The sequence below is a fragment of the Silurus aristotelis genome (assembly GCF_946808225.1).
Source record: "Silurus aristotelis genome assembly, chromosome: 20".
In the NCBI taxonomy this organism is placed as follows: Eukaryota; Metazoa; Chordata; class Actinopteri; order Siluriformes; family Siluridae; genus Silurus; species Silurus aristotelis.
The window spans coordinates 15,050,247-15,074,471 of record NC_139593.1 but is presented as its reverse complement, the minus strand read 5'-3'; the positions used below and the strand labels follow the sequence as shown (position 1 = coordinate 15,074,471).

General features: G+C 36.7%; 2 protein-coding genes across 3 annotated transcripts in view; one reads left to right on the top strand and one right to left on the bottom strand.

Annotated features, from left to right (window-relative positions):
- The first annotated feature begins 6 nt into the window (after positions 1-6).
- On the top strand, positions 7-3,719 carry rpl24 (ribosomal protein L24). The gene is made up of 6 exons (XM_083521816.1): positions 7-142; positions 269-344; positions 849-959; positions 1,705-1,841; positions 3,136-3,199; positions 3,601-3,719. Exons 1-6 carry the CDS (start codon positions 138-140, stop codon positions 3,679-3,681), a joined length of 474 nt encoding a protein of 157 aa, XP_083377942.1. The 5' UTR covers positions 7-137; the 3' UTR covers positions 3,682-3,719.
- Positions 3,720-6,076: 2,357 nt separating this feature from the next.
- The window catches only part of mxg (myxovirus (influenza virus) resistance G), a 52,554-nt gene continuing 34,405 nt past the window's right edge, over positions 6,077-24,225 (bottom strand). Inside the window, exons 1-14 of one of the 2 annotated variants that reach the window (XM_083522360.1) lie at positions 13,012-13,110; positions 12,861-12,916; positions 12,574-12,770; positions 12,229-12,366; positions 11,756-11,910; positions 11,534-11,672; positions 10,138-10,336; positions 9,967-10,045; positions 8,834-8,956; positions 8,613-8,745; positions 8,157-8,315; positions 7,296-7,372; positions 6,962-7,180; positions 6,077-6,677 (exon numbers count right to left, since the gene is read on the bottom strand). In XM_083522360.1, coding sequence (XP_083378486.1) covers positions 6,453-6,677; positions 6,962-7,180; positions 7,296-7,372; positions 8,157-8,315; positions 8,613-8,745; positions 8,834-8,956; positions 9,967-10,045; positions 10,138-10,336; positions 11,534-11,672; positions 11,756-11,910; positions 12,229-12,366; positions 12,574-12,770; positions 12,861-12,916 — 1,899 coding nt within the window. In that variant the 5' untranslated portion in view covers positions 13,012-13,110 and the 3' untranslated portion in view covers positions 6,077-6,452. Of the gene's footprint in view, positions 6,678-6,961; positions 7,181-7,295; positions 7,373-8,156; positions 8,316-8,612; positions 8,746-8,833; positions 8,957-9,966; positions 10,046-10,137; positions 10,337-11,533; positions 11,673-11,755; positions 11,911-12,228; positions 12,367-12,573; positions 12,771-12,860; positions 12,917-13,011; positions 13,111-24,225 lie in introns of those variants that run through there. The other variant, XM_083522359.1, reaches the window with a different exon arrangement.

Sequence of the window (24,225 nt, the reverse complement as noted above, 5' to 3'; positions counted from 1 at the left end):
CGTTTTAAGCTTTATATTTAACGCGCAATTATCTACACGTCTGTCGTTTGCAAAAATATTGCGTTTTTATGAAACGACTATCTTTATAACCCGGCTACCCACAATTCCACTTCCTCTTTCCTGTTTCACTCGCCGCCATGAAGTACGTGTTTCGTGTTTTATCCCTATTCATCTAACTTCAAATCTTCGAAATATGTCCGTATTTACACTTTTGTGGTACATTAAAAGTACATTACTTCAATCATGTCGTTTTATTTCTGACTTGCAGGGTTGAGTTGTGCAGTTTCAGTGGCTATAAAATTTATCCCGGCCACGGCCGGCGATATGCCCGAATCGACGGAAAGGTAAAGGCTGTTTTTATGCAACACACTTTGTTTCATTTTCTTCTTTTTTTTTTTACATTTAAGTAAGATTTATTTATTCTTGCAGAGTTTAGGCTGTTAAAAGCTCTGGGGCAGTGAGTTATCAAACACACGCTAATCAGTTGACTCTGTTAGCATAGCAGAGGCCTGTTAGTTATTAAAGGCCTTCAGGTTCAGCAACTGTTCTTGATTCAATTCTATTTTATCCATTCATTTTATACAGTTTTGTTTTTCAGCCCAAAAGGAGTGGATTTGATTAGAAATGGCTACCAGGTTATTATACTGAAGAGTAGGTTAGCTAACTAGCCATGTTGTATGACAGTCTGGGGTTTACTAGATGACAGTCTGGAGTCTGGGGGGGGTTGGATTGGAGTCTGGGGGAGTTTGCTGTATCCCAGGTGCCTTACACAGTATTGTTCTCCTTGTTTACCTCATCCATGTTTTATATATAATGCTCAGTGTAACGTCTCTCATTTTCCACTTCAGGTGTTCCAGTTTCTGAATGCCAAGTGCGAGTCTGCGTTCCTGACCAAAAGGAACCCCAGGCAGATCAACTGGACCGTTCTGTACAGGCGCAAACACAAGAAAGGCCAGTCTGTAAGTTTGAATTGCTTTCCTGATCCTTACTAGGAGGAGCTTCATGGAATTTGAGTTGACTTCCTTGAACTGGCCCTTCTACATCCTTAGCTAGTCTTGGGTCTTTAATTTTTCTAGCTGCTATAAGTGACGTTTACCTTGTTGAAATTCTGGCCTGACTTTGCCAACACAAACTGCACTGACATCTCTGATAACGTTTTGGTCTAAACTTGGGTATTTAGACTGGTGTTCTTGGAATGTGACATTCAGTATTGGGCACTGATCACTGTTCTGACTCTCCCCTTCTCACGTTTCTTTAATAATGAGTAAATGGGATTATTATCGGATATTATTTTGTGCATGAGGTAAATTTGTGCTAATTGATGGGTGTTAAACTTGGATTTTCTTAAATTGCAGGTTAATTAGATCATCTTGTATACATTGAGACGGAGGGCAGTTTTTGCACGGCCCATTATATACATTTGTATTAAGATTTATTTTTATTAGCATAATCTCCTACAGTGTGAGTAGTAATCTGAAATGATGTAACTCGAAACTGGTGTTAATGTTGCACACTGTTATTTGGAGAAATGGTATTGGGTCTGGACAGTATGACATGGTGCAATGTTTAAGATTTCACTGTTGGGCTCAGTTAACATATTTTGAACTTAAATCTATCTCTACAAAAGCATCCTCAGATTAAGCATGGCAAGTCTGTTGACTTCATTCGCTTCTCTTGGTGATTCCTTGCATTTTGCTCGAACAGGAAGAGGTGACCAAGAAACGCACACGTCGTGCTGTCAAGTTCCAGAGGGCAATCACTGGTGCTTCTCTCGCTGAGATCCTGGCCAAGAGGAACCAGAAGCCTGAGGTGCGAAAGGCCCAGAGAGAGCAGGCAATCAGGTTAGTGCTAATGTCACTGAAAAGCTTTTTACTTGTGTGGAGAAACACTGGACCTTTTACATAGATTCTTTTGCTTAAGGGACTTTGTAAAAAAAAAAAATATTTATCACTATAGTGGTGAAGAAAATCTATTTTTGTAGATACTGGATGAAAAAATTGAAAAACAATGTATTGCCCCTTGAGGCGTTGCAGTACGACTCTGTGTCGTTCCTGTGTCATAAGGTGGCATAGAGCAAAGGGCTATGTTTACGCCTAGTCCCCGCATCTGGCAATGGGTTCTCCGCGTCTTCATAGCCCTACAAATTTTAAATGAGTAGTAGCTGTTCAATTCTTATTACTAAATGCTTGCAAAAGAGAACTTTAAAAAAAAAAAAAAAATTGTACTTTAAGGTTTCAAGCTAAATAATGTGAAATGCTTCATCTGTTGGTAACTTGTCTGTAGTAGCTGAATTTAATTACAGCTGAAGGAATCATGTCCATAGGAATTCAAATGTAGGGGGTCATGTAGAGATTTAACAATCTAGAAATGAGAGTTTACATTTCAAGAGCTTGCATGTGACTCGTGTCTGATTTTTTTTTTTTTTTTTTAACGCCATTAAATCCACTTGAATCTCATGTACTGTGTTCGAGCACAGAATTAATAGACTTGTTTCTTGTTTTGCCATGTTGTTGTTTATAGTGATTTTACATGTTATAGAACGCATGTTAAAGTAAAAATTCCTCTAGCTTAATTCTTACATATTCCCTTCTACTTATTAATTTCTTTCAAAACCTTGTTAAAATCAAACTGACAACCCCTATATATCATGAAAATTGCATGTGGTGAAGTGTTGGACATTATGGCGATGTGGTTAGTTAAACCCTTGGCCTAGTAAAGTGCTAAGCCTAGTCAGATGTAAAATATTTCATGCAACAAATTAAGCGGCACAGAATTCAGGCGCTTTTTTTATGCATTATCTCCTGAAAGGCTGATTGTGGTATCACATTCCTAAGCCTTGTTTGTGTAAAAATGGTGAATTAGTGTTTATCAGAATCATAAAAAATATTTTTAATTCAAAAATCATTATCATGGGTTAGTGTTTTTTTACTACACACACACTCTGCTCTGTACAAGTCTATCAGACGCTCACTTGGTTAATTTCTTGGTGGTATAAATTAACACCTTAGTCGATATTCTGGACAGTTTTTGCACTGGAAGGATTTGTGATGATGGATCACTGTTTTCAATCTGTCGACTTCATTGTCAAACCACACTTGAAGTTTGTTTATTGACGTTTACCCTCCTCCCATTTAGGGCTGCCAAGGAGGCCAAGAAGGCAAAGCAGGCAACCAAGAAAGTACCTACCCAGAGTACCAAGGTAAAGCAAAATTTAAGAAGTAAAATAGAAACTTGAGTGCAATTTCAAGCCTGGTCAGGCGATTATACATGCACGTACAAGTGTAATTTGTTTTTGTGTTGAAGATGGTTAAAGTAATTGCACTTTTTTATTATTGCCCCTTGAGGCGTTGCAGCACGGCTCTGTGTCGTTCCTGTGTCATAAGGTGGCATAGAATATAGGGGCTATGTTTACGCCTAGTCCCCGCCTCTGGCAATGGGTTCTCAGTGTCTTTATGGCCCTACAAATCTTAAACGTGTTACATTTACTGAATGCTTCTATGTTGGTTTCTGGCAAAACAAATCTTAATTTCTAGTTTTTTTTTTTTTTTTTTTTTTGGCAAATGAAAGTTGTCAAGACATGCAATGTTTTATTTCCCACAGGGTCCCAGCAAGGCTGCACCCAAACAGAAGATAGCCAAGCCCATGAAATCCAGTGCTCCTCGTGTTGGCGGCAAACGTTAAATTTCTATGGTGTTTTGAGTACAATAAAATAATTAAAACCATATTTTGAACAGTTTCTGATTTCTTCCTTTATTATATTTTCACAGCACTTATGTAACCATCCCCACGTTAACTTTTTCAACAACTGCCTAAAACCAACAGATGCAGAGTTATTTTATTTAATTTTATTCTTTTTTTTGCCTTTTGATGCTCTGCCAGGATTTTACTGTAGTATACAGTAAAACACTTTATTGGGTTCAGGTCTTAGGATTTGATTCTGCTATTGCGAGAACTTTTTATTTATTTTGTGGTCATTGTCCAATTTGAGAAGCACCATATAATGGAATTTGGTTGAATTTGAACATGTAGTTCAAAACATAATTCACCCTGCGGCATTTGCTTGCAGTTTTATTAAACGCTAGGGAACCAGTGGCCTTCAAAATCCATACATGCCCACACCACATGGTGAGATAATATTCTGAACATGAATATCTCCCTCCTTTCTCTGATCTCTTCCTTTCGTTCAGCATGATTTATTTTTTTTTTTAAATCTGTTCTTTCTGTTATGGCTTACAAGTGGTTTACATTTGATAAAATCGGTGACTAATCTGAATTTTTTTTGTTCTATTTAACAAAACATGCCTACCTCCTAGTGGGTACACCTAAATACCACTACAAAATCTTGCACAAGTTATCAAGTGTGATTTTTCCTTACACGCTTGCTCCTAACTCCAGTACACCAGGAATGAGCAAGATAAAGCACTTGGAAAAATACTTAAATACTACATACAGTTTAAAAGAACAAATTACACTGCTGTATATTGTGATTAAGGTTTTTTTTTATGTTTAAAATATTCTAACAGCGATTAGTCTATGGTGATATAATTTGGAGAATTTTGTACTGATTACTTATTTATTAATTGAACAAGCCATGTACAGAGTTTTTTCCCTTTTCTTCACTATATTGCCATATTGCATGTGTAGTCACCCAAGTTTGGCCCACTCTTCCACACAGATCTTCTCTAGATCAGTCAGGTTTCTGGCCTTTTGCTGAGAAACATGGCGTTTGAGCTCCCTCCAAAGATTCTCTATTGGGTTTAGATCTGGAGACTGGCTAGGCCACACCATCCTTGATATGCTTGTTACAGAGCCACTCCTTGGTTATCCTGGCTGTGTGCTTCGGGTCATTGTCATGTTGGAAGACCCAGCCTCGACCCATCTTCAATGCTCTAACTGAGGGAAGGAGGTTATTCCCCAAAATCTCGCAATACATGGCCCCGGTCATCCTCTCCTTAATACAGTGCAGTCGCCCTGTCCCATGTGCAGAAAAACACCCCCCAAAGCATGATGCTACCACCCCCATGCTTCACAGTAGGGATGGTGTTCTTGGGATGGTACTCATCATTCTTCTTCCTCCAAACACGTTTAGTGGAATTATGGCCCAAAAGTTCTATTTTGGTCTCATCTGACCACATGACTTTCTCCCATGACTCCTCTGAATCATCCAAATGGTCATTGGCAAACTTAAGACGTGCCTGGACATGTGCTGGTTTAGGCAGGGGAACCTTCCGTGCCATGCATGATTTCAAACCATGACGTCTTAGTGTATTACCAACAGTAACCTTGGAAACGGTGGTCCCAGCTCTTTTCAGGTCATTGACCAGCTCCTCTGTGTAGTTCTGGGCTGATTTCTCACCTTCCTTAGGATCATTGAGACCCTACGAGGTGAGATCTTGCATGGAGCCCCAGTCCGAGGGAGATTGACAGTCATGTTTAGCTTCTTTCATTTTCTAATGATTGCTCCAACAGTGGACCTTTTTTCACCAAGCTGCTTGGCAATTTCCCTGTAGCCCTTTCCAGCCTTGTGGAGGTGTACAATTTTGTCTCTAGTGTCTTTGGACAGCTCTTTGGTCTTCACCATGTTAGTAGTTGGATTCTTACTGATTGTATGGGGTGGACAGGTGTCTTTATGCAGCTAACGACCTCAAACAGGTGCATCTAATTTAGGATAATAAATGTAGTGGAGGTGGACATTTTAAAGGCAGACTAACAGGTCTTTGAGGGTCAGAATTCTAGCTGATAGACAGGTGTTGAAATACTTATTTGCAGCTGTATCATACAAATAAATAGTTTAAAAATCATATATTGTGATTTCTGGATTTTTTTTTTTTAGATTATGTCTCTCACAGTGGACATGCACCTACGATGACAATTTCAGACCCCTCCATGATTTCTAAGTGGGAGAACTTGCAAAATAGCAGGGTGTTCAAATACTTATTTTCCTCACTGTAAATATATCAGTAAAAGTAAAAAAGCCAGAAAAAAAAGAAATGCATTGTCAAGTTCTTTCTAGTAATGGATTTCTGTTCTGTATTTGGTTTCGTTAGGAAAAAGAAAACAACTTTATTTATTTATTTATTTTTTTTTATAAATAAACTCATCTGTTATGTATTGGTACAGATATTGGCATGTCTATTGTAAAGTAATTTATATATATTAAAAAAACAACCTAAAAGCTGGTATTAATATACAGATATTTCATGTTGGAATTAAAGTTCAGACGTCATGACACTACATAATTCATTAAGAAGTGTTAATATCTCAATGGTTTAAAAGCTTTTCTCAAAAAAAAAAAAAAAATATAAACAAAAATTTGTCACTGATGGTCATTCATGGACCAGAAACAAATAGGGATTAACATTTTTTCCCTCTTTTTACACACCACATAACAAAAATCTTTATTCAAGATGTTGATTCAGGTGCTAAATTTAAACTATTCAGTGGCCTCCTGACTAAACAAAGTTGCTGAGTTTCTCTTGAGCAAGGCTAAGACGGTCCACACGGTTCTGCATGTCAATGCGGCGTCTGCTGACATCCGTCTCTTCACGTAAGGCATCGGCCACGTTGGCACAGTCCATCAAACCCAGCATCTCGCTGCACAGCAGCTGGGCCGATTCCTTCAGCATGAAGTATCTGATCAACATGGGCACCTGGTCAGCCAAGCGCTGCGCTACGATCTGTTAGGAGAGAAAACACAATGTTTCCTGGTTTTAAGGTAAAATGGATGTGTATCTCGCCTATACAACAAACATTTAGTATTGAGGCATAGCAGCCATTAGCATTACACTGGAGTCTACATTTTTATAGAAATACAGTGAGTAGTTGTAAGATTTTTAATTAATTAAATGTATTTGTGATGTGTTTTTTTATGGTACAATCGATATAAATGTTTCAATATATATATTAAAATATACTGTATATAATTATAAATGAAGCCAAGATCATCACTACTGAGATTTACCTCATAATAAGCCTGCAGCATTTCAGGATATTTATTTCTGCTGTCAAACCCAGCAAAGTTTTCTTCTGAAGCCTTTTGGCCATTAACAGAGTGAGTCTCATTCAGGGTCTTGAAGTAGATGCCGTCTTGAGTGTAGACCAATTGCTCCATTTCAAATTGCTCCAAGATCCTCTGCTCGACCTTTGCTTCTTGCTTAGACTGGATGTTGTCTATCTTGTTCTGGGATATTGGTTTTAAGTTTGTGATTACAGAGTTTCACAATGAACTTTTTCAGTAATATTCATTTGAAGTTAATAAAGGAATGCTTTAGAATTTGCTTTAAAATCTAATTTACCATTGCAACACACTGGAGGAAGGGGTAGGTAAAGAAGCAGGCCTTGGACACATCTGAAAACTGTTTCTGAATGGTGTCTGAAACACAGAAGATTGCACAAGATTGACAATTCATGCATTAATGCTTTGTTTTCTTGTGGCCTTTAATTCCATTCCTTATTCCTATTCACAAGTTGCTATGGGTTGTGCTACTCTTGAAGAAATTTGACCTTTGTGGTAACAGTACCACCATGATTATTTTCCTATAATATTATCAACATAGTTTACTTTTAATTGTTATATTCCTTATAAGACATGAGGTTTGCATAGTTTAGTTTTATACCATAATATAATATAATGGGCCACCACTGGCCTGGTAAAGATTGTAAACCAGTAAACCAAATGAATTTAAAGTCATCTTGTGACTAAATTAAAAAGATTTTTATTTATTTATTTATTTTTTTTAAAGGTCCCTGTTATGCCACTAATGGGTGAAATAAAGCAATAAAAACTGCATATTAAATGATTTTTTAAAACAAAAAATAAATTTTTTAACAATGGTCATTATCAAAAAGCAGCTCAAGACAAACTTTGGAAGCTGAAAATGTAATCCCACTAATCAATTTTCTAATGAAACTAGTTGACGTTTGCGACAAAACAGTTCAGTTGGTTCTGTTGTTAGTCGGGTCCTGTGGATATTGCTATTTTTAGATTTACAAGGCACTGTATGATAAAACTATTTTTTTAAATAAATGTCTGTTCATGTTAGGTGATATTCTATGGTTCATGCACCATACAAACACAAATACATTTAAACTGAGTTGTTATGGTTTTGTTCTACTAACTGATTGAATGTTGTGAAAGTTAAGTGGTGAAAACATACCTCTGATGAGCCTGAGCGTGTCAATAGCTGGTCCTGTTAGTCGGATCACAAGCTTCTGCACCACCATCTCAAACACCTTGTAGTCACTGAAACCAGGCAGCTCTCGTCCTCTGTGTTTCAGGTCATATTCAGTCACCACATCCTGGACTGTTTTGTGAACTGTATTGGGTTCAAAATTTGACCACAAATCAATGTCATCCGGTTCCCCCGAGTACTTAAGCCTAGTTTCCATTAATAGCTGTCATTTAATAGAGATTCCACAAGGCTTATTATATTTACTCTCTATACTAGACAGTGTTTATGGAAAATATTTAATGCATACATTTTTCATTAAAACAATGTACTTAAATAAAAATAAATAAATAAATAAATAAAATAAAAAATTATATATATATATGCACTTAAAAATAATTGGAATGAGTTGCCAAAGCTTATACAAATAATCTGCATACTCACATGATGCTTTTGAGTTGTCAAGATGGTCATTCCACTTTTTGAACTCGGACCGTAGCAGTACAAACAAGTTTTCGTCGTTGACCACTTCCCCGGTTGCCAAACGGTTGATCTTATCATTAAATTTCGTCAAAGTCTGAAGAAACAAATGACCATTACACATGATTTAGGTGAGCAGGTGTAGAGTCCTGGACTAAAAATAGATGTAACAGATGAATACACACATCAATAAAAAAGGCTTTTCGCATCTGTGGGTCCAGGGGTGGACCAGCTTCACAATGACCTAGCTCTTTCCTCAAGCTCCACAGTTGTTTCTTAATCTCTTCTGAGATCAGAGGTAATGATTTCTAAAACACACACAAAAAAAGCAAGCAAAATTAGTTCAGAAAAACAATTAAACAGTTATATTCCCGCACAGCCTGCCGTTTTCCAGTCAACGTGTAGCTTCAGAAGAAATTCCAGATTTCCCAGAAGATTTAACAACTGATTTATATTTAAGCTCAGACTGTAAAGTCAAATTGTGTCACATGCTCATGTGTGTCAGATGATTACACCCTGCCCGTGTCAGGGATTCACCCTGCCACGCCCCCCCCTCTGTAGCTGTCAGGGATTCACCCTGCCACGCCCCCGTCTGTAGCTGTCAGAGATCCACCCTGCCACGCCCCCCTCGATAGCAGTCACGCTGCTTCCCAAGATTACCGACAGCTGTGGCTCATGAAAGATCAGACTACATAAACTCACGTTCTTGAGTCACAGGCTGTCGGTCGTTGTATTGTCATGCAGGTAAATCGCGTGGCTGCTCAAACGCCGGGATTCACCGCTGGCTATTTCCTCCGAACTCCATTTCCTTATTGAAGTACTCATTGCCGAAAGCTTTACTTGCATTGGGATTAGGCGTTTGACATTTGCGCTCATAGTGGATACTTCGTTACGAGCGGATGTCTGGGTTTGCTTTTGTTTTCATTGGTGTATGAGTGTTTTGTTTTTTGCACCTCAATAAAGAACATGATTGGACTTTATCTGCTTCCGCGTCTGCAGCCTGACAGCCCGAGTGACTGCCCCCTTCCATGCCTCATTCTCTTATATATTTTTTGAGTTTCACTCAGGTTTTAACTTTATCCATTAACATTTATAGTTTATTTCAAAGGTTTATGGGTTTGTTTTTTTTTTCAACCAGGTTCACTGACACATTTATTACAAATCAACAGCAATGATGTCAAAAGTTCATGAGAACAGTCATGGGTGTAATAAACACAAACAGGATAAATTAGTTACTCTATTATCCTAGATGCTTCTTTTATATGTTTTGATTACATTGTAATAAATATTAGTATAAAAATTATAAAATCAACTATACTTTGATGTGATCAACAAGGTCTTGAGTCAGTTTGGTGGCAAGACACTGAATAGTTGCTTTCTCCTCGTACAACAGGCAACTGACAATAAAACAAATGACAGGAAGTTTTAAGTAATCACACATGGGTAAATAATGTCGTTAATAATGAATGAGCTCTTATATGAAGGTTACCTGAAGAATTCATGACGTCTGAAGAATTCTCTCTCCACCCGAGTAGCATCGGTCAATGAGGTCTTATCATCAATTTGCTTTTGGCCTCTGCATTTAACAATGACATATCCTTTGCTCAAGGGAATGACCTTATTTCGGACTATATCCAAGATGTTTTTCTCTGTTCCTCTGTCTATGAGGTCTGGCTTTGTAAGAATAGCTGTTAGAATAAAAAACATAGAATACACAATACATTTAGCGGTTTCAAACTTTCACTTCATTAACGGCATTCTCAAAATATTTAGAATCTCATGTGCATTCATGTATACAAAAATAAGAAGTTTCAAACTGGCAAACAGGAAGTAAATCCAGACAATGAGAAGTCTACAATGACAATTCTACATCCACTGGAGGCTCAAAGTATAACTGTGAGTTCAGCAAAAGTACTTTAAATGAAACACTGAAAATTCTCAGGTGGTGCAGTCATTAAACCTTTTGGGGAGATTAGTACAAAGCAGTGGTGGGCCGCCAGGGTCAGCAAAGCCTTCTCTGCAGGCCTAAACACTATCAGAAGCACTAACCTACATTTACAACCTAAATTCTAATATTTGTTCCATGAAATTGTATTAATTTATTCCCAACAGTTTATTCTCTTCATTTCTTAGCGTTTCTCTTGGCTGCACTGCTTCCAGTACGTGTATTTGGATTAGATTTTTTTTGTCCAATCAGATTTCAGCCATCACAGTCAGTAGTGCTGGCTTTATTACCTTAGACTATATTAGCTGTTTCTTCAACCAATCAGATTTCAAATCTGCTAGCTGGCCCAGAGTAGCATCAGCATTTTTCCATCTTTTTTTACTCTAACCCTAGATTGGTTGGTCAGAGGGAAACTGTTTTAGCCAAGTTCGACAAATGTTGTAGGAATGAGAAGGAGGACCAAAAACCCACAGATGTTTGACAGGTAATATGAATGAATTTCAGGTGCTGTTATGCATTCAATTAACCATACTCCAGGAACTTACAGAAATGTACAAGTAAAAATTACACTATACACTACACTATTGTCACAGTTTTTGGCCACAAGATGGGGCAGTCACAAAATCTCTTGAGTACATTCAGGGTGTATCCATGAAGATACTGATCGGGTTTCTTTTAGAGACACAATGCTGATATATACTTTCACATTCTGTTGTTTGCAGTTGTCATTGATTGTTATGTGCCAAATTAAATTTTTTTTAACATATGGTTCCATGGGCTGCTATAAACACCCTAACCAGAAGAAGATGAAGGGGAAGTGGAAGAGGATGGAAAGAAGATGGAGAGTGATAAATACATTGTTGTTTATACATAATAAAAATAATAATAATAAAAATAATAATAATGTTACTTTTGTTCATTAGCTTATTTGACACCTTACCCAAAGTCCTTTTTCCTTCCGGATCCACTTCCTGTGCCATTTTCAGAGCTTCTGTTGTTGCAATGTCAACATTACATGGGACCACGACCAAATTAATAGTCTGTTCCTTATCTATATATTTCCGTATGAGGGATTTGATCTAGGCAACAATGAGACGAGCGTTACACATGTTACCATTCAATTAAAAGGCCTTTATTTAAAAAAGTCACAGGTTACACTAACCTGATGTCCAATGTCTTCAGGCTGACCTCTTACAGGAACGCGGGCAATCCCCGGGAGATCGATCAGTGTGAGGTCACACACATCAGGAGCCATGATCTCCAGTGTGATGAGTTCATCACAGATACCAACACCTTCTCCGGCCAACTCATTCTGGGCTGTTAGAGAATAATAAGTGATAAGTAGTATTATAAAAAAACAATAAACATATCTTATTGAGTCTACAGGGAATTAGAGATGGTTATAAAGATTAAAAAGAATTGTGTATATAGTTATAATGATGATATAAATGGTGATTCTGATAATGAGCTTAATAAAAAGTAAGGGAAGATAATGGCTTTGTAAAAAAAATAAAAAAACCACTAACACTGGACCGACATCATAAAGCAGAACCTGACAGCACAGTTTCACTTTCAGAATCATAAGAATGTATTTTTTGTTTGTCTTCATATGTTTATCTTAATAATCTTACCAACCTGCCTCAACATAACTCTCAACCAGCAATGGGTCTTCAAACTCAATGAATTCCTCTTTGTAAGATATTACAGCTTGCCATTTAATTCCACCTTTGATCTTTCTCAGCTTTAGCTCCAGCGGACACCTTGTTACAATACCTAAAGTTGAAAAAGCACATATATCAACTTTAGCTTTTCCACTTCTACTAATGTCAGACGACAAAGGCACAAAAAAAAAAGAGAAGTGAGAAACGTTTTTCTCTAACCCTAGAAATTTTGAGTAACTCAAATGTAACTAGTCATAATATATTTAATAATATAATGAAACTTGTAGTAATCTGAAAGACAAATAGGAAAATGACTCACCACTCCCTCTGGGCAATGCCACTCCAGATAGTGCTTCTAACACAGAGCTTTTTCCAGAGCTCTGATCTCCAATTACAGCTATAGTTGGTAAAGCTAAATCTTTGTCAATACCAATCAGCCTCAAAGAGTCAATCAAATCAATGTAAGGACGAACCCTCTCCTCTAGATGGCTATGGAAAACCCCTTCCATTGGCTTACTGTGAGCAAAATAAAGATTCAAGGTTTTATACATTTATGGCATTTACACAAGTTGATGATTGCTTGATCTGATTTACTTTATGACTAACCAATTTTCCTCAGTATAAGCAACCTCTTCATAAGTAGATTGTTCATTCTCCATCATCTAGACAACAAAATCCATGTGTTGCTATGGTAGCATTAACACCTTTTTAAAAAAAAAAGTACAAGTAACCAAAGAAATAAAGGTATTTTACTTACTTACTAGAGACAGTGGTATTCACAGAGCATGGAAATAAACTGAAAGTGGTGTGGCTCTATATATACATGTGCACACACACACACACACACACACACACACACACACACACACACACACACACACACACACACACACACACACATGCCCCACCTCTAACGATGAAGTGGATGAAGAACTGTAATAAAAGGTTACCATATTTGTGCAAGGAGTTAAGAAACCAAAAGTGAAACATCTGAAGATCTGGAATTTCCATGTATCAGGTTTGGGCTTTCCGGGTTCGAAGTAGAAAGGATCAACTGCAATATTATAATTTTTGTGAGGAAATTTCACAGAAATGCTTTCACTTTCACTAGCATTACTTTCACAAAATTGCTCTGTTTCTTGTAAACCCGTTAGGACAATATATGTTTCAAAACATGAACTGAAAAATATATTAAGTAAGAAATAAATACAGAAATCTGGCATTCACTTACAGAAAAATATCTGATGTTGCTGTTACATTAAAAACAATTCACAGGATTCCCCAAATGTCTTTCTTTCATTTGGTCTACATGAATAAATTAGTTCCTGTTTTCGTAGTGTTAATTTGTAACACTACGGAAGTTGTTCCTGCACTGGTCTTTTGTTTACTTCTCTTGATAAGATATAAGATAATCCTTTCACTGTTTCAGAAACACATCATTAATGTTTTACCTCTGACTGACCATGTGCAGGCAAGTATAAAAAAAAAGCTACAAAAATGTCTCCATAGAAAATTTCACGACATTTTACACACATTAGTATTTTAATATTAATATGACTGCATTAATCGGAACCTGGGACATGTTTTACAACCAGAAACAACTGATTGGTGTTTTATGGGGTTTATTTGATAAATTTCAGTTTGTAAAATGTTGATGTGCAGTTCCCGGCATTAGTGTGCACGTGTCTGTGCTGGTATGGTTGCCATTCAGTCTGCCACTGCTGTAGCTGTTTTACAAATTGTCACCTTTTGTAAATTGTTCTATCTCAATAGCTGAGACCGACAACTGCCCTTAAGAGTTCTGCATTAAAGTCACTATCAAGAAGCATTTAATAACCGCAAAAATCATAAATGAATATTTGGTATAACCCAAATGAGGATGTGCTCCCTTTTGAGTCTCGTTCCTTTCAAAGTCATAACTATATTGTCTCAGGGAGTTTTTATGATTTTTTTTTTTTACTGTGAGGCTACTTTGTGACTATGTCCATTATTCAAAATGCTATGCAACATAAATTAATTGTGATCAAATTATCCAACCACCAGTTTCTCAGTCTCTTCAATCGTTACAATTTCAGCTTTCCAACCCTATCTTCCTGTATTGTTCCCTTAGGCCAGAGCCGAATATTGTCAGGTAAAATTAAACAAGTAAAAGTAACAAACGTAGCATCTATTTAGTAACCATTATACAAACAGGTTTTTAAACTGGTCATATATAGTAGTATGTTTTTACATTGCATGATCTCCATCACTTTAATGTAGCAGTGAATAAAAAATTTGACTCCCATAAAACAATGAGTTTGAAATTTTCTTTCACACTTTCAGCTCATAATAATACAAAATTGGGTAAAGTCGTTTTGTGTGTATACATAAAAAACAAAAAACTTTAGAGACTCCAGTTCGTAGTTAAAGGCCAGTCATGAATTATTATCTGTTGCAATGTCCTCCAAAGTATTTCCAGCTTGTGGGTTCTTTGATGCCAGACTTAAATTAGATCATGAATCAGATTTATCAGATTTTCCCAACAAAGAAACAACATGGAACTGGTTGTGTTTGTGCATTTTTTAAACAGACTGTAGCAAGCTTGCATACCATACTTTCTTATTTGTTTGTAAACATGTTACACTATGACATAAGGTCTTACATTCTTCTTTTGGAACTTCTTCATGTGGTTAAGGCTCTTAGTTACTGTTTGGAAGGTTGGGGGTTCACTCTTGGGGTCCTTAACCCTCTGTGCTGCAGGGGTGCTGTAACATGTCTGACCTTGTGCTTTGATCCTAACATTGCTAGGATATGCGAATAAAGAATTTCTCTGTGTCGTAAAGTAGATGTGACAAGAATAAATCACCCTTTCGTTCTTTTGCTTTCACCATGGTTAGAGTTGTGGTCTATTTACATCATGAAAATACAAGGATATGTGTTGTCACTTAGTAAACAATAATCTGGAGGCAAACACAGCACAACGTAGTGGAATGTACTGAGTGCTTAAAATAGATACTGTGGTAAACTGTGGGTGATGGTCTACTAAAACTTATCATAGTTCACCAAGTCTTGTGTTTTAAACTCTAAGCAGTCATAGTTTCTGTTTTACTTTGTTACAGTCAGTCACATGCATTTAAGAAAAGGATCAAGATTTCACAGACATTTATTTATTCATTTTTAATTTAATTCAACCTTCTTCATCTGACCTGGCAGTGAGGTGAAAACAGAATGTTAAACAATGCAAGGATTTATTTTCCACTTTTTTTTCCATTAGTCAAAAGTGGTAGAATTAAAACCATAACCAATGTAAGTTTAAAAATTGTATTCATTTATATGCATTTCAGAAGTTTATGTTAATCATTTCATGGGCCAACCATAGTGCTTCCATGTACTGATGTGTCTTCTTTCATCCCAGAGGACATGAGTCCCATTATGCAAGTCGTCATGGGAGATCAACATAGGAATTAAATTTGCCGAAAGCTAGTAAATAATCTGTTGGGAAAAAAAGGATGGCACTTAGTTACAGACTAACAATAGCATTGATTCAGTACTCTGAGAATGCAACCGAAACCAAAACTGAACTAGCTAAGGGGTAAGAAAACATTGACACACAGTTTCTGGACTTTTCTTATTTAGGTTATATAAAAGTATCACAAACACATGAACATATGACTTAGTGTGACCGGTTGAATAGCTTTTAAAATAAAGACAAATAGACAGGCATACATAATGGTTTAATTTTAAATCCGAAGACACGCCCACTGCTGCAGAGTTGCGCTTTGACATTGAGCACACCTGTGCCACGTAATTAGTTTAGCGTGTTCTTGGCTTTATAAAAAGCACTGTAGAGTTTGGTTCTTTGATACCTTTCCTATCTGTAGGCTGTGTGGCTAGAAAAGGGATGTGCGCATGTGCGCATGAACGCAGGTAGCATAAAGTGACAATAGTTTAACCCCGTTTATGAGGTGCGGCCAAAGAGTGCTAGCTGCTGTTTTATAGATATTTCTACAAGCTGTTTTATAGATATTTCTACAAGCTGTTTTATAGATATTTCTACAAGCTGTTTTATAGATATTTCTACAAGCTGTTTTATAGATATTTCTACAAGCTGTTTTGTAGATATTTCTACAAGCTGTTTTATAGATATTTCTACAAGCTGTTTTATAGATATTTCTACAAGCTGTTTTGTAAATATTTCTACAAGCTGTTTTGTAGATATTTCTACAAGCTGTTTTATAGATATTTCTACAAGCTGTTTTGTAGATATTTCTACAAGCTGTTTTGTAGATATTTCTACAAGCTGTTTTGTAGATATTTCTACAAGCTGTTTTGTAGATATTTCTACAAGCTGTTTTGTAGATTGCCATTTATGTAATTATTTCCACATGTAATTATCTGATGAGCCGTGATTTGAGACTTAAACAGAAGGGGAGAGTATGTTTGTGTGTTGGCTTTGTTTTTGGTTTATTTTTTGGTTTCATTGTTTAAGAATTATGCACTGATTTGCTGGGTGTTTTGTCCCTTCGGTTTAAAAAGTGGAATTAATCTAGTCTCTCCAATTGTGGGTAAATAATTGGTAGCCTGTAAATGGTATTTAAAAATATTTGTAAGCATTTTCTGTGAAATAAACTTGTACTACTTTTGGAAAGTCACGTCTCTGTCTTTAACCCCATCTGAACCAGCAGGGTCCTTCATATTTTTGTAACTTTTTGGTTTAATTTTTCTTTTGCGTTCAATTTATTTTCCTGGGTGAATAAATAACCCAGGTGGCGTAGTCAGTTCCTTTTTATTTCTAATACCGTTAACCAAAGGTTACATTAGGATCAAATTGTGTAGCTAAGAAACACCATGAGCATTTTGCCATCTATAATTATAGTAATTATCCATTTCTCAGGCTTTGTCGACCAAGCTGTTGGTAGAGGTTGCATTGGGTAGAAATGTATTTATTGAGAATTATCTCAGATATATAATTTAATTAAATAGTCAATGTTTCCTGAACAAATTTGATCTTTTATAAACACTCCATATACTTTTACTTTCCTACACTATATCTCATATAAGCATGACTTGGAAACCAGAGTGTACATTGAACTCACAATAATTTTACCAAATATCTGTAAGAAAAATGTTAGTAACAAAGAAAGAAATTGATTACGAAATACATATAGGGGATATTTGGGAACCAGAAAGCACACGCTTAGTAATCAACCTACTCGCCTTTTTTGGGGAAGTGGGAGGATACTGGAGAACCTGGAGATAACCCTCTGATTTATTAAATTTCACTTTAAATGTTGACATTGTTGTTAAAAGTTGCATTCTCTCCTGTATCTAAACACACAGACTCCCACCCCTGCCTCTGTCTAACAAACCTGAAGAACTTATCTTGTCCTGATAAACCCTAATATTCTCCAGCTCAATCAGAAGCCTTGAACATAGGTCCATATAAGCAGATTTGAATTTGCTCTGTCAAGGACAGCAGTGACTCCAATAAATATGGAGGAACATCTGAATTTCAGATTATTTCAATAATCTGTCTTTAGTTTTGTACCTTCACTCAAAAAGTTCTCATTGATGTTGTTTTGACCTTACATTGCACCATTTTTTTTACCTGCAAAATCAGCCTCTGGCACATTATCTGTTATGTTTGCTTTGTTAAAATTGTTGTGGAAATTAATAACTAAGAGCAAAGAAGAGATGAAAAACAAATGGTTCAGTTCACAATGTTCAATTAAATGTATTTAAACTTAAGTGATTTTTAAAACACAGTATGGTACTTAATCATATTGCAGTTTGACATGAAGGTGACCACATTCATTCATACTTTCGTGAATTTGCTTCATCATTGTCAGGGTTGCAACAGCACCAGAGAAAACCCTGGGTAATTTACCTTTTCCAATCCACCTACTCAGCTGTTTTATGGAAGTGGGAGGAGACTGGAGAATCCGTGGAAAAGCCTGGGAAACTACTAGATATTTATTTAGATTTTATTAAAGCTTTATCTGATTTATTTTCTTGATTATGATTTTCATAATTTGTGAGTGAATTCTTTATCAGGGTTTTGACCTGCTATTGGATAATATATAAGGGGATGGATAGGCAGTAAACAATGCCATGTAAAGACCTTTGTTTTGATCATAAAATGAGTACCTATGTTATGTAATCTAAAGAAGTTTCTATCAATTAAATTCATCAACTGTGAAAATCCTGTGTGTAGATTTTCCTACCACCATAAGCATCTGATTGTGATTGTGAACATAGCACGCACATGTCGTAACATGAAACTCCATGCAGGATGTAGCCTGAGCTCAAGATTTAATCGACCTTGGAAAACATAATATACTTTGCCAATGAGCTGCCCAGGGTAACACACATAAAAGTAAAAAAAACAATTTTTAAACAAATATTAAAGGTGATAAAGAACCCAGCTATTAGGGTTGCACAAGCCAGTGCACTCTTAGTGCTGGTCCCAAGCACGATAAATAGGCAGGGTTGCTTTATGAAGGGCATCCAGCATAAAACGTGTGCCAAATCAAATATGCGGATCACGAATGAGAAATTCATACCGTATTGGTTGAGGTCTGGGTTACCAACGACCGCCACAGGTATTGTTAAGTGCAAATTGGGCTACTTTTGGCCGAAAGAGGAGAAGGAGAAGAGGCAGACGTCAAACAGAGACAGCAGGAAAAGGAGAAATGTAGGAGAGTGGAGGTTCGGGTTGGTACTTTAAATGTTGGTACTTTGACTGGTAAAGGGAGAGAGATAGCTGATATGATGGAGAGGAGAAAGATAAATATGTTGTGTGTTCAGGAGACCAAGTGGAAAGGGAGTAAAACCAGAAACATTAGAAGAGGTTTAAACTGTTTTATCATGGTGTGGATGGAAAGAGAAATGGGGTAGGGGTGATTCTGAAGGAAGAGTACAGTAAGAGTGTAGTGGAGGTGAAGAGAGTTTCTGATAGGGTGATGAACGTGAAGCTGGAAGTTGAAGGGGTGATGATAAATGTCATCAGTGTCTATGCTCCACAAGTGGGTCATGAGATGGAGGAGAAGGAAAAATTCTGTATTCAGTTAGATGAAGTGGTAGAAGGTGTACCTAGGAATGAAAGATTGGTGATTGGGGCAGATGGCCATGTTGGTGAAAGCAACAGAGATGATGAGGAGGTGATGGGTTGGTATGTTATTAGGGAGAGAAATGTGGAAGGCCAGATGGTGTTAGATTTTGCTAAAAGTATGAAAATGGCAGTGTAAAATACTTATTTTAAGAAGAAGGAGGATCATTGGGTGACTGTAAGTTGTTGGCAGGGGACAGTGTAGCTAGACTGCTGTCTAGCTACACTGTCCCCCTACACTGTTGAATGGTGGTCTGTAGGATGGCTTTGGAGGTGAAAAAGAAGAGGAGGAGAGTGAGGACTGAAAAAAGAATAAGATGGTGGAAACTGAAGAAGGAAGACTGTAGTGTGAGATTCAGGGAAGAGGTTAGTCAGGGGCTCAGAGGTGGTAAAAAAAAAGGTGCTGGATGATTGGGCAACTACTGCAGAAGTAATAAGGGAGACAGCTAGAAAGGTACTTGGTGTGACATCTGGAAATAGAAATTGAAGACAAAGAGACGTGGTGGTGGAATGAGGAAGTACAGAAGAGCATAAGAAGAAAGAGTTTGTCAAAAACAGAATTGGGATCAACAGAGTGATGAGAAAAGTAGGCAGGAGTACAAGGAGATGCGGAAGCAGGTAAAGAGGCATGTGGCAAAAGTCAAAGAAAAGGTATATGAGGAGCTGTATAAGAAGTTGGACACTAAGAAAGGATAAAAGGATTTGTACCGATTGGCCAGGCAGAGGGACCGAGGATAAAGATGGAAATGTGAAGGGGTTGAGGGAGTATTTTGAGCAGCTGATGAATGAGAAAAATGAAAGAGAAAGAAGGGTGGATGATGTGGAGATGGTGAAGCAGGAAGTGGATAGGATTAGTAAGGAGGAGGTGAGAGCAGCGATTGAGGATGAAAAGAGGGAAGTCGGTTGGACCAGATGACATACCAGTAGAAGCATGGAGATGTTTAGGAGAGATGGCAGCAGTGTTTTTAACTAGGTTGTTCTGAGCCAATCTTTAAGAATAAGGGAGCTGTGCAGACCTGCAGTAACTACAGGCGAATAAAGTTGATCAGTCACACCATGAAGTTATGGAAAAGAGTAGTGGAAGCCAGGCAGCCTGTTGTATGGTTTAGAGACAGTGGCCTAAAAGACAGGAGGTGGAGCTGGAGAGGTAGCAGAGCTGAAGATGTTGTGATTTTCATTGGGAGAGATGAGGATGGACAAGAATTAGAAACGAGTTTATTAGAAGGACATTGCATGTAGGACGTTTTGGAGACAAAATGAGAGAGGAGCGATTGACATGGTTTGGACATATGCAGAGGAGGGACATGGGGTATATCGGTAGGAGAATGCTGAGGATGGAGCCGATGTAGAGGACAGAGTAGTATGGACATATGGCTCATTTTGTTTTCATATAACAAACAGAGACTTTCCTTAGAATGATATAACCTGTCTATTGCTTTAATTAGCTTAATTGGAGTCACATGTCTGTGAAATCACATATTCACAATGCTGTATAATTTCATTTTGATTTTTGACAACCCGCCATACACCTTAAAATAAACTTTAGAAAATCTCCAAACATTTAAATCATGAATAAGTAAACTTGAGTGATTTTTTTCTTATTTTCCTCACAACTTAAGAGCAGTGTAAATAGATACCAAATCAGTAGACTGATCTTTTATCATTGCCTCTGTGTAAAAGTGACCAGGCAGTGCTCTTTCCAAAACCCAGAAACAAAACCAAAAAAGAGTAATGAAAGAGATCCTTGATTTTACAGCTCTCAGGATGTACAATTTATTTTACATTCTGAAAAAATGCAAGTGACCTCTTTTGACTCAACAGCAATTTAGAAACGTTTTATTTAACAGTTACAAGTAGATTTTGTGTTGATTTGCTCAAGTTTCTTGTCAAGTCTTTTGCTTATAAACTGCTTAAATATTAGTCATTTTGCACCAGTCCATCCCAGATTAAGCTTTAGTGATGGATAGCAAAGGAAATGTATTGTAATGTGGCACATGTGGAACTACAAATTGTGGATTGGTCTTGTTATCTGGATCCTCTGTGCCACAGGTCTTATTTATTCACCACCTCCAGGATCAATTTAGGAATTTGTTAGGGTTGATGTTTCACAAAGAAAAATGGGTTGAAAAATTCATTAGCTTGATTGAACTTTCATTTTGCAATGTTTGCAAAAACAGCAGTATAGACCAAATATGTTTCAGCTTGCAACTGCTGTTCACTGAGGGTTTGTTCACTCTAGGTAAAGATCTCAAGACCCAAAATAATCCTTTCAATAAACTTTCCTTTCTGTTCTACTTGGCTTCCTTTAAAACATTTGCATTTATATTTTCGGCATTTAGCAGGCTTTGAGTCTCTAGCAATGAATAAATCTACACTGGTACGCTAGATTACAAACTTAATATAAATATAACTCTTGAATTCTACAAAGCAAACTTGGAAAGTGCTCATAATAAGCTAATTTAATAGGCATTTCCACAAGGCTGAAATACAATACTTCTTAAAGCTACTTGTTCCTCTGTGCCTTTTGCATTTCCTCCATTATGCTTAAAAAACAATTTGTCATTTGAAAATGATTCAAATTCGTTTGCATGGCTTCTGGCCCCTGTCTTTCCACTTTTTGAAAAGAACCAAAACAGCAAAAACAAGCTTTCATTTCCACTTCCTCAAAAAATAATCTTATCAGTAAATGTCTGAACTAAAAAAGAAATAACATGAACAGGTTAACAGAGCTGATATAGATCTATGGAAAAAAAAACATCATGTTTGTCTTTTGGTTCAGTAAATTGTTTAGGTGTTGCTTCTCATTTGTTTATGTTTATGTAAAATGACATAAGTGCATCAGTCATCAACTAGCAGATTTGTATTTCAGTGAGTTAAACCAAGCATTCACAAATATAGAAAAGCTTCAATGTATGAAAGTTTCTTCACCTCAATTTACTTCTAATCATAAACCATCACATCTTCAGAAGCAGATCTCCTGATACAGCTTGCTTATCAATGGCATGTACACATTGGAATTTCATTCACCCTCTCAGCTAGTCTTGAATAAAAAATGCCTCACCTTTTCAGATTTGGTGGCTTTACTTAAAAGTGGTCATGTTTTAACTATAGAACAAAAATCTTTATTTTTTTTTCTTCCTACATCTCTATAATAAGCTACCATAAATCCTGACCTTAACAATTTGTCAGTAATCTAACTTTAGGCTGATATTAAAACTTCTGATAATCTTGAAAATCATTTTAGATGAGAAATTAGAAAAATGTATAGCTCAGCAACCTGGAGATCATGAATGTTTGACCACTGTTCCTGCCCCTCTCCCCTCCGTGGATCTTCCCACTTCGTCCAGGCCTGCCTCTGGATAATGTTCTCTTTGATTGGATGCCAGTCTGTGCAGCTTGGGACGGTTTCTCTTTAACGAATTGGGTGGTTCCATGAAATTCCGGAGTAAGAACAGGAGCTTTGAGGATGGATTGGACTGTAGTTAATGTCAACAGTCTGCTACACTGACTCAGGACTACAGTTCGCTTCTGATTATCATCACTGCACCCCGCGACATTGTATACCTGCTATAAATGGACATTCGGTGCAACCCAGATGAGGATTAGGTTCCCTCTTGAGTCCGGTTCCTCTCAAGGTTTCTTCCTTATGCCATCTCGGGGAATTTTTCCTTGCCACAGTCACCACAGGCTCACTCATCAGGGACAAACTTGTTAACAATGTTAATTTTTAAAAGCGCAATACAAATAAAAATGAATTGAATTGAATTGAATTGAATTGAATTGAATTGAATGAAGGTGACATTTTAAAGGAATAAATGAAATCTTCCAGGCAACATTTAAGGTTCTTCACAGTACTGAGACAACGCTAGTTAAAGTAGTAAGTGACCTACTAGTGGCCCTTTAATCAGGGCACAACTTCCTTGCTTGTGTTGCTTGATATATTTTAGTAGGATTTGTATTTGTATTTTCTTTTCCAATGACTGTATAGACAATTTCTGTGAAGCTGCTTTATGAACATGTTTATTTTTAAATACAATTGAAGTGCCATTATGAGACGAGACATAACCATTTTAACCAAATTGCTGACTTATTAACAGTGGTGGACAGTAATGGAGTAAATGTAATTTGTTACTTTTTTCCACAAATCTTTACTTTACTGATGTATTTCCATTTGGGGAATTTTTTACTTTATCTTCACTACATTTCAAAGTAAACATATTTTCCTTTTTACTCAACTACATTTTGAGAAATCAGTCATTTCTTTTTTTATTAATAAGTGGAAAAAGGTTGGACTGGACTAACATGCAGCAAGCCGCCAATCAGGGTAGACCACTTGTTTTGATTGCCACTTGGTGCTTGGCATCTACTTATCATCAACAGCAAGCAAAAAAGTAGTTGAAAAGAAGGTTTTCATGATAATTTTAATAGATAGCAATCAGTGTTTGACTGATTAATATAATTCTATTTATAGATAGGTGTTTAAGAGTAACATTACAGTCTTTTCACATAAACTGAGTTGATTAAGCAAAGAGACTTGTGACAAAAATGATAATAGGAACATTATAGCCATAGTATTTTGGATACTTAAGTATATTTGAAGACAAATACTTTTGTACTTTTACTCAAGTGAAAGTTTAAAGGGCACTTTTACTTTTATTGATTATATATTAATATTTTATCTACTGGATCTCTACTTTTACTCAACTACATGGTTTGTGTACTTTGTCCACCACTGCTTTTTTATTGGAAAATATTTTTAATTGTATAAAAATGCATGCCAGATGCCAGCCGTTCACTTGGACATTGTAATTTTCTGTAAATAGATTTTTGGTTAAATAACTCCAATTTGCATATTAATCTTTGGAAAAAAAAAAAAAAGCTTGA

Excerpts from the sequence above, each read along its gene's own strand:
- rpl24 (XM_083521816.1), top strand. Across the intron at positions 345-848 it reads ATGCCCGAATCGACGGAAAG|GTGTTCCAGTTTCTGAATGC; the intron begins GTAAAGGCTGTT and ends TTTCCACTTCAG. Across the intron at positions 3,200-3,600 it reads TACCTACCCAGAGTACCAAG|GGTCCCAGCAAGGCTGCACC; the intron begins GTAAAGCAAAAT and ends TATTTCCCACAG.